Genomic DNA, 10,838 nt, shown 5'->3' on the forward strand with positions numbered 1-10,838 from the left:
ATTTATTTTATATTTTGATAAATCGGACATTCTTAAATTCCGAGATATCACAAATGTATTTTTTTTAAATGTCCTATTTCTATGGGGCAAAAGGGAGGTGATTTGAACTTTTGTGTTCTTTTTATTTTATTTTTTCATATTTCGTAAAACTTTTTTTTTTTACTTTTCACTGTATTTAATAGTTCTCTTAGGGGACTTGAAGCTGCGATAATCCGATCACTTGTGCTATACAATACAATGCATCAGCACTGCTATATATAGCAGAAATCACGATCTCCTATGAACGACGGCCATGGGACGGCATTCACAGTAGCATCGTAATGAAAGGCACGAGGGTCATCAGCGGATCGCCAGCTGTCATGACAACCCATTGGCGTCCCACGATCACGTCACGGGCGCGACAATGGGAGCATGGAGTGACGCGCGCCGTCAGCCAGTGTTAAATGTCGCTGTCAAAGATCAATAGCGGGATTTAACAGGTTAAAAGCCACAAGTGGAGCATCGCTCCACCCGTGGCCGTTAGAGGCACATAATGGCTGATTAAATCAGCCGTCATGTGCAAGGAAAGATGCGTCATATACATCATATGTTGTGAGGGGGTTAAGCCTCCCTTTTAAAGTGGATTAGGGACTCATCTACGCAGTAGTCCCTTTGGGGAATATAAATTTTAGCAAATTTATAATTGAAGTGATCAATGACCAGCTTAATTTTGAATAGGGGTCTTCTCTGGGTGAACACTGTACATTATCATTATATTGCAAAAACTTGAGAGTGGTCTCAAAGTGTGTCCAGGTCATAGCCATGTGGAAAACCAGAGTGTTGTAAAAATATCCACACTCCAATATTGCCAAATTTCTGGATTTTTCATTCTTCCCATGTGAAGCACTACCGTAAGTTTATGAGTTAGTAAAAAAAAAACTACAGTAATATAATTTCTGCATTCATTTTCCAGTAAATTGCTAAACTAAACATAATGTACTGAGCGGACGTCAGTGGAAAATAAAATTACTAAATACCTGCAACTGACTGAGATTAAAAGTAAATCTATATATTAGTAGAAAAAGCTGTAGTAAAGCAATTACTACATTAATTTTCCAGTAAATTTCTAAAATAAATAAAATATATTGAGTTGACATCACCAAAAAAAATAATTAATGAACACCTGCAACTAACTAACATTAACCATAAATCTACGGATTAGTAGAAAAAAAACTAGTAAAATAATTACTATTATAATTTTCCAGTAAATTTCTAAACCTGCAGAAAATATATTGTACTGAGTGGACGTGAATGAAAACAGTTACCGAGCGATGCTGATGCTAAAAGTAATTCTATATATTAGTAAAAAATACTGTGATATAAGCTAATTACTACAGTAAATTTTTACTACATATCCTTCTAATTCTATATCTAACTCTATCAGCTAATGAGGGGAGATGGTCTGCTGTCAGGGTCAGCATCACTTTTACCCGATCACCTTGTATTTTGACACGGTGATCATTTTCCCACAACACGTACTGGTACTTCCGTTTGCAGGAACTACCTGTAAAATAGGCCATACTGATACGTCCAATGTTGGGAAGTGGTTAGAGACTCTCTGCTCTCTGGCCAACAGATAAAAATTCTGAACTGCGGGTTCCCCTCAGAACTTCCTAATAGGTTATGTAAGACTAGGTTTTATATACCGAGCCACCTGGATACCAGGATGCTGTCCTTGTGTAATCACTAGAGCTTTAATTGCCGCTTAGAATTATTCTGCCATTTCTGTAAAGGAGAATGCAGTGTGTATCGACTTACTGTTGAGTTATTTAGCAGCACATACCATCTAGAAAGAGCTGTAGGTTATAGTATGGAGAGTGGAGGCATCTGAAGAGACAGTATGTGGATTTTAGGCCACTTTAGACATGAGGCTAAGAAGCTAAACTGGAATAATTGATTACAGCTCCACCCTGAAGGAGAAGAGGTGGAAAAAAAAACAGCTGAAGGAAATGAAAAGCTTAGGGCTTGTGTGCCCATGATGCGTATTTAATGCGTTTCCGCGGTTGCATTTAAGCAGCGAAAATGCATTAAAAACGCATGGTAAGTTGTCTGCCATGTTTCCCAATGATAATCCACATGTGCTGTGCACATGCTTTGGAAATTTCTGCTGCGGATTATCATTGCGTAAAAATCCGCAGCACGTCCATTAATTTTGTGGAATCGTGGCGAAATCGCCGCCATTGACTTGCATTGAACCGCATAACTTCCGCATGACTACACGTACACATGCGGATATTATGTGATTCAATGCGCGGATGGTACCCGGGTCTGGAGAAGAGGAGACTCTCCTCCAGACCCGGGTACCATAGTATCTGTAGTTAAAAAATAATTAAAATAAAAAAAAACATTATACTCACCTTCGGATGGCCCCCGGTCTCCTCAGCAATGCGTCCTGGCTCCCCAGCGGTTCGGGATGGTGTAAAAGGACCTTCCGTGATGTCATTTAGTCATATGCTGGTCATGCGACCGCCGACGTCAGCGGTCGCGTGACCTGTCACATGACTAAATTACGTCATGGAAAGTCCTTTTACACCATCGCGAACCGCTGGGGAACCAGGTCGCATCGCTGAGGAGACCGGGGGCCATCCGAAGGTGAGTATAATGTTTTTTTTTATTTTTAACATTTTAATTCTTTTTTTTTTTTTTACTATCGATGCTGCATTTAAAGCAGCAGATGGTCACACAATATAAATGCATGCCGGTTGCAAGGATTTATATTGTGTGACCAAGTTGTCAAGTACTTTTCCAAGTGATGCTCAAAATCGCTTGGAAAATCGCTTGACAACCCACATGCGGAAATGCATGTTAAAAACGCTTGACAAACGCTTCTACCTGGCAGAAAAAACGCATGTAAAATCCGCATGCGTTTTTTCTGCCAGGGAGATGCAGAAACGCTCAGGAAAAATCCAGAGCATTTCTGCATCGTGGGCACATAGCCTAAAAATATTATCAACTAGTAATTCTTGGCATGCACTGTTTCAGCCCATGTCTAGAAAACACTTTACATTGTCTATAGGTTTACAAGTTAAAAGTTGCAATTTGACTTTTGTACTATATGGACACTCATTTCAGTTTAATCTCCAGGTGGTGCATCATGCTAACTATGGCTACCGATTTACTGCTTTGGCTCATGGCTGTGATAAATGACTCTGTGCACCGAGAGATGGAGAGCTTACAACCAAACAACACATCAGGCAAGTACTTAAGCGTCAGTGACTATAGTACCATTTCCATGCTGTTTGAATATTTGGCATTTTTTAAGTACTAATTCTACATTAATGTTACTTCTATCCCAAGATGAAAATGGCACCTCTGGATGCTTGTGTCCTAAATTCTCAACTTGTTGGGCCTTTCAGCGAGGATATGTAACTTTATACCCTTTCACTCTTGAATACAGTCTGATTTGTGCCTCCATGCTTTTCATCATGTGGAGGAACGTCGGCAGAAGACAATTTCACGATACCATATTGTCCCACCCGAGATTTCGTCTGCAAGGAGTCCTTTATGGACCAGTTTTGGGTGTTGCTGCATTACTAGTAGGAATTTGCATTTTCATCCAGTACCAAGTTGAAGCCTCAAGCGGAACTGTAACCAGCACCTCCTTCATTATATATTTTATGTATTGTATCATTCTGCTATTAATGATGGTTGTACCCTGCTTAATAGGAATAATTGCCCAAACCTTTAGAGATAAACGACACACTAAGCACACAAGACAGGATAATGAAAATGATGAAGATCCTGATATACAAGGCAGAGGAAAGAGGCAAAAAAAGACAAAAAATTGTAGGCACAGGAATATGGAAAAGAATATGGACCATGCACAGTCAGAAGCAGAAGCAGATGAACATGGAGATTCAAATGAAACACAGAATAAGAACTTTGAGTATCCAGAACATATTGGGTATCACATAATAGAAGAAGAGGCAAAGTCAGAAAACAATGAAAAGCAAGCAGAGGGTGAAATGCACAATGGATACACTGAAATGCAGAACATGAACAAGGAACATATGGACACCAACAATCCTCAGACAAAGCGAAACTTCAGCACAGAGGTAAACACACATCACCAGATGAAGACCAAAAGTCATAGAGGTCCACCTAAAAACTACACTCGAAGTTTGGAAATTATTCTTCTGCTTGGAGCAGCCCTTGGTCAGATTTCAATTTCCTATTATGCCATGGTTGCTATTGTAGCCACTGGTTCATGGAATCTGCTCAACAGCTTGAACCTGATATACTCCATCCTGATGATCTTACAACATATATTTCAAAATATTTTCATAATAGAAGGTATGAGAAAAGAGCACAAGGAGCATTCATATCTACAGACAAACAAGGGGAACAAAGGAGAACACAATGAAGCTCCTCGAAGGCTTTCCATAGTTGACATCCGCAGGGCATCAGTGGCTTATTTACATAAGGTTGGGCGTCTCAGTGTCAGCCGCAGACTGGTGAAGGAGATGGCGCTTTTTCTCGTGCTTTGTAATTTTACGGTGAGTTATATTCTTTCCAACAAAGTGCAAATTAATGTGAAAGACCATGTAATTCCATTTACGTTGATAGAGCCATCTGCACAGACTTACTTATTTCAAGGCATATCAGAAGATGACAAAGTAACTGTATATACACTGCTCAAAAAAATAAAGGGAACACTTAAAAAGCAGAATATAACTCCAAGTCAATCAAACTTCTGTGAAATCAAACTGTCCACTTAGGAAGCAACACTGATTGACAATCAATTTCACATGCTGTTATGCAAATGGAATAGACAATAGATGGAAATTATTGGCAATTATCAAAACACACTCAATAAAGGAGTGGTTCTGCAGGTGGGGACCACAGACCACATCTCAGTACCAATGCTTTCTGGCTGATGTTTTGGTCACTTTTGAATGTTGGTTGTGCTTTCACACTCGTGGTAGCACGAGATGGACTCTACAACCCACAGAAGTTGTTCAGGTAGTGCAGCTCATCCATGATGGCACATCAATGCGAGCTGTGGCAAGAAGGTTTGCTGTGTCTGTCAGCTTAGTGTCCAGAGGCTGGAGGCGCTACCAGGAGATGGGCCAGTACACCAGGAGACGTGGAGGGGGCCATAGGAGGGCAACAACCCAGCAGCAGGACCGCTACCTCTGCCTTTGTGCAAGGAGGAACAGGAGGAGCACTGCCAGAGCCCTGCAAAATTACCTCCAGCAGGCAACAAATGTCCTTGTGTCTGCGCAAACGGCTAGAAACCAACTCCATGAGGGTGGAATGAGGGCCTGACGTCCACAGATGGGGGTTGTGCTCACAGCCCAGCACCGTGCAGGACGCTTGGCATTTGCCACAGAACACCAGGATTGGCAAAGTCGCCACTGTGCTCTTCACAGATGAAAGCAGGTTCACACTGAGCACATGTGACAGACGTGAGAGAGTCTGGAGACGCCGTGGACAGCGATCTGCTGCCTGCAACATCCTTCAGCATGACCGGTTTGGCAGTGGGTCAGTAATGGTGTGGGATGGCATTTCTTTGGAGGGCTGCACAGCCCTCCATGTGCTCGCCAGAGGTAGCCTGACTGCCATTAGGTACCGAGATGAGATCCTCAGACCCCTTGTGAGTCCATATGCTGGTGCGGTTGGCCCTGGGTTCCTCCTAATGCAGGACAATGCCTGACCTCATGTGGCTGGAGTGTGTCAGCAGTTCCTGCAAGATGAAGGCATTGAAGCTATGGACTGGCCCACGTGTTCCCCAGACCTGAATCCGATTGAGCACATCTGGGACATCATGTCTCACTCCATCCATCAACGTCACGTTGCACCACAGACTTCCAGGAGTTGGCGGATGCTTTAGTCCAGGTCTTGGAGGAGATCCCACGGGGAGACCATCCGCAACCTCATCAGGAGCATGCCCAGGCGTTGTAGGGAGGTCATACAGGCACGTGGAGGCCGCACACAATACTGAGCCTCATTTTGACTTGTTTTAAGGACATTACATCAAAGTTGGATCTGTCTGCAGTATGTTTTTCCACTTTAATTTTCGGGGTGACTCCAAATCCAGGCCTCCATTGGTTAATAAATTTGATTTCCATTGATGATTTTTGTGTGATTTTGTTGTCAGCACATTCAACTTTGTACAGAACAAAATATTCAATGAGAATATTTCATTCATTCAGATCTAGGATGTGTTATTTCAGTGTTCCCTTTATTTTTTTGAGCAGTGTATATTAAAAAAAGTGAAAACTTTTTCACTTAAACTTAAAAGATCAGTGGTTGACAGCAGTATTATGTGTATAGCCCAAGTTCTCCTTGAGAATACCTGAGTGAACTGAGCTCAGACAATGATTAAATTACATTGCAGAAAATGATTTGTTTTCTTCTAATAAGCCTAATTTAGGATTACCATTGAAAACAAAGCATTCTGCATAAAAAGAAGCAAATGCACTTGTCTGTAGATTGATTTAGCATACAAGTGGTGACAACTTATTTTCAACCTTATATACAAAATACTATCAGATTTGTGACTTATACAGTAAATATAGCAAGTGGCAGGTTGGATGAAAAAGTTGTCCTTTCAGGACAGCCTTGTGTAGTGTAACAACTCTGTCACGTACCAACAGCATCAACTATTGTCCCATTCCCTGATGATGCCGCACCTTCGATGAAACATCGCTCTAAATATATGTCCAATTCTGCCAAATAGGGATAACACCGCAGGGTGCCATCACCAGTTACCTCAAGCAGTTGCCTATACTTACCTTACTAGGCAGATCAGGGACATATTTTCACTTTTACCCCGTATATGTTTTAATCATTTAATATTAAAAGTTACGTTTTATGGCCTGATAGAGAGGAATTCATCTATGGGGTTCTCCCCTTTTGTTTACTTCATGGGGAAACTAGTCTTTTTGCTGCTCTCCTCTCTGACCTATACAGTGTTTTGCCCAGTGTATCCCCTTTATATTCATATGTCCTAATAGAACAGAAATGGTTACTCACCGAAAATGCATTTTTCTTGAGTCAGAAGGCAACACAATGGTTACGGTTTCCTGCAGAGCCAAAAACTAGTACAAAAAATATATATGTATATTTAAAGCAATTAGCTGTCAGTCAAATCAGTATGCCATAATATTTCTTTATTTACTTTTAGCCATTTATGTAGCTCCATTAATTGCACAGCGATTTACAGACATTATGGGCGCTGTCCCCATTGGGCTCACAATCTAGATTCCCTATCAGTATGTCTTTGGTGTATGGGAGGAAACCGGAGAACCTAGAGGAAACCTACACAGCAGCCAGTGTTGGGGGAGGAGCAGTACAGCTGAGTCGGCGGCATTCTGAGAGGAGAACTGATAGAAATGTTTTTAATGCGACAAAGCTATGCTGTATCCCCTACCCCAACAATGAATGCTATGAGATGGAAGCTGAAAGATTTCCGTAATCAACACTTATGTCTGCTCTACTCCTGCCACTTTGTAATCACACACAACTCAGCAGGAAGATCAGTGAGGAGATCGCACTGTCTGTCATTACATATCTCATACTAAGAACCCTAAGAATACCCAGTAAGACCGGTGTACACACCTCAGCTTTATTGGCGCCCCATGCATTTCCAGGGTGATGCAGGATACAGCCAGCCAGGTTTTGCAAATCTCGTGGCCTACATCAGAGGCAGAGATTTCCGAAGGGCTGCCAGTGTCCCTGGTCTTGCAAATCATGTTACTCACGCCCACAGCATGAAACAAGATTAGTGAAGTGGGATAATTAGACTAGGGAAAACAACACTCCCACAGCTAGTCACCCACCAATTAGCATATTGCCACCGCAGTTATAGAATTGTTTTTTGGCATATGTAGTAATCGATAAGACAATAAAATAGTCTTGTTAGGAAGAGAATAAAGATAAGAATAAATACACAGCTGTGGTTTGGAGGACCTGTGAAAACTGCTGCGTTACCTTGAGGCACATAAACACATTAGATCAAAATAAGCCAAAAAACTAATGTTCTTTGATGGCCTCAAACCCATCACGCACCAATATTGGATTTGTTCTGGGCCAATGACACAGCCAGTGCTCATCTTTGACCAAAAAAAATCAAAACAACCGACCAGTGTTTTGAACTATTATGAATGTTTGTTGGTCGGTCATCGGGTGAAACGAATGATAGTTTGTTTCACAGAACTAGTCAATGATTGTTCATTATAGTCGAAAGTCGTCTACTTTATTAAAGTTTGGGCTTCAATACTGATCTACAATAGTGAAGATTATGGCAGGTAGATAATCCTTTGAATTTCATTAAATCTAGAAGTCAATAAAGACCTTCAAAGAAGAAAAGAAAATATGTCAGTCAGTGGGTTGATCCACCTGAAAATAAAATACAAAAGGGACGCAGTTTGAGATACCAAATATAAGCTTCAGGTGTCGATTAATATTTCCACCTTTTCTATCAGCTCATATAGTAGAGAAGAGAAATTCCCCATAGGTTGTGCTGCTTTAAGGGACATAAGGGACACTAGCATGTTTATCAGTACCAGTGCTGCTCAAAAATGCCTTCCTTTATCAAATTTTTCTGTTTAATTTTACAAATAGGTTTGAATTTGAGCTTTTTATAGTTATCTGTTTACTATAGTTATAGTTATCTGAATTATCTGGGTTCTCATAGGCTTGTTTTGAGTACAGTGTAGTGTCTAACACAACCAAAGCTCCACCATTGACAATCTTTTTAATTATTATGAACTCAGCCAAGTATGTTTGACGCTAAAACTTTGCTGCTTTTTAGAGAAACGCATTCTTTAAAAGTCACTGGGGACCTAGTTGCATGGAATACTAGTAAAGATCAGTCGTCGTCAGCGGCTTCTCCCTGCCCACTGCTGTTGAGTGACAGGTCTCTCCTTGTGTGAGTGTATAGAGACCTTTCAGTCACTGGCAGGAGATGGGGAGAAGTTGCCGGGAATGGATCTTTCTAATTAGCCTCCTGTGCAGCCCAGCCGGCTATTAAACTATATTTTTCTCTGAAACGCCGCAGCATTTCAAAGTCAAGCATATATGGCTGAATTATTCAGCCAATGTCTCATACATAGAAGGAATTGGGGAGAGGGGTAGGTGTTCACGCTGGTAACATGGATGAATCCGTTGCTGTGATTAGAAATCAGTGGGTGCCGTACCTGCTGCTGATTGCAGCTGACAGAGAGAAAAAAATCTAGGTAGTTTCCAGCACAACTGACAGGATAAAAAATATATAAGTTTATTGAATCAAGTTAAAAGTCCATTAAAAGTTAAAAACCTCAACACCCGACGCGTTTCTGGCATACTAGGATGCCTTTAGTTATAGGATGTCCCATACATACTGCCCATGGATCGAGGAGCATGCATCAGCTGTCTTAGTTCCTATATAGCCCTAAACTTGTCTTTAGAACCAAATACAGTAGATGCAATTCAAAGGTTTTTAAAATTGTTTTTGTCTATTTATCTAAACCAATGATGGCGCAATATGAGAAGAATGACATTTCATGGAAAATGTAGACCATATAACTAACATATAGTATTTATTACATTATGATGATTTCCCTTCTTACATTACATCCTCTTATGTTGTCCTCTGTTTTGCAGCTCTGGTTCATGTCAGCTTTTGGAGAGCATCCTCAGTATGCAAACGGTCTGGAGCGTGAATACTACGGCTTTTCAGTTTGGTTTTCAATTCTCAACTTTGGGCTCCCTCTATCAGTCTTTTACAGGATGCACAGTGTTGGCGGGTTACTGGAAGTTTACGTCACTGCTTAGGTTCCTGCATTAGGGTATGTCAGCAGAATAATAGACAGTATTAAAATCCACATTTGCAGCACTGAGAATTCACAAACTGAAGACACTAATATGGGGAATCTTTTATTGATATTGGACATCCGGTTTTCTGCCTTAAGTCTTAAAACAAAATCATGGAGTTCTACTGGTATTGAAGTGAAAAAACCTGGGAGTCTGAACTGAAATGTAAATTGATGTGCTTGCAAAGTGTAAATGCATGTTCACATAAGGCCATTGGACAGAAAAAAAACACAGAAAAGGGCAAAATACACAAATACCTGAAAGTATATGAATAAATTGCACGGTGCATAAAAATAATAATAAATAATAAAGGGTATTTAGTTAACATAAATTTTGATCAAAATAATGTAAAAGCCATCCCGCCACGTCACAGCAACCCTTATGGGACAGTCCTAACTCTAATATTTAATATTAAAAACCTTACCATTTGTCAAGCGACATCCATATGGATAAGGGCAGAGAGACTGAAACCCTAGTAAAAGCATAGGCCTGAGGCAGAATGAACCTTTCAGCTCAAACAAAGGGCGGCCTTTTATTCATATACTTTCAGGTATTTGTGTATTTTGCCCTTTTCTGTGTTTTTTTTCTGTCCAATGGCCTTATGTGAACATGCATTTACACTTTGCATGCACATCAATTTACATTTCAGTCCAGACTCCCAGGTTTTTTCTTTGTAGTTCAATGTGCTTTAGTGCATATAAGGGTGTGGCCGCCCTTCGTTTGAGCTGAAAGGTTCATTCTGCCTCAGGCTTATGCTTCTACTAGGGTTTCAGTCTCTCTGCCCTTATCCATATGGATGTCACTTGACAAATGGTAAGGTTTTTAATATTAAATATTAGAGTTAGGACTGTCCCATAAGGGTTGCCGTGACGTGGCGGGATGGCTTTTACATTATTTTGATCAAAATTTATGTTAACTAAATACCCTTTATTATTTATTATTATTTTTATGCACTGTGCAATTTATTCATATACTTTCAGGTATTTGTGTATTTTGCCCTT

General features: G+C 40.5%; 1 protein-coding gene across 3 annotated transcripts in view; it reads left to right on the forward strand.

The window, feature by feature from the left end:
- The window catches only part of LOC141272876 (proton channel OTOP3-like), a 53,519-nt gene extending 43,445 nt beyond the window's left edge, over positions 1-10,074 (forward strand). For all 3 annotated transcript variants that reach the window (XM_073684018.1, XM_073684015.1, XM_073684019.1), the window contains 3 exons: positions 3,124-3,233; positions 3,337-4,535; positions 9,628-10,074. In XM_073684018.1, coding sequence (XP_073540119.1) covers positions 3,124-3,233; positions 3,337-4,535; positions 9,628-9,798 — 1,480 coding nt within the window. In that variant the 3' untranslated portion in view covers positions 9,799-10,074. The remainder of the gene's footprint in view (positions 1-3,123; positions 3,234-3,336; positions 4,536-9,627) is intronic.
- Positions 10,075-10,838: the final 764 nt, after the last annotated feature.

The sequence above is a fragment of the Phyllobates terribilis genome, unplaced genomic scaffold (genome assembly GCF_046119375.1).
Source record: "Phyllobates terribilis strain yellow unplaced genomic scaffold, ASM4611937v1 Scaffold_5__5_contigs__length_657084704, whole genome shotgun sequence".
NCBI classification, from domain to species: domain Eukaryota; kingdom Metazoa; phylum Chordata; class Amphibia; order Anura; family Dendrobatidae; genus Phyllobates; species Phyllobates terribilis.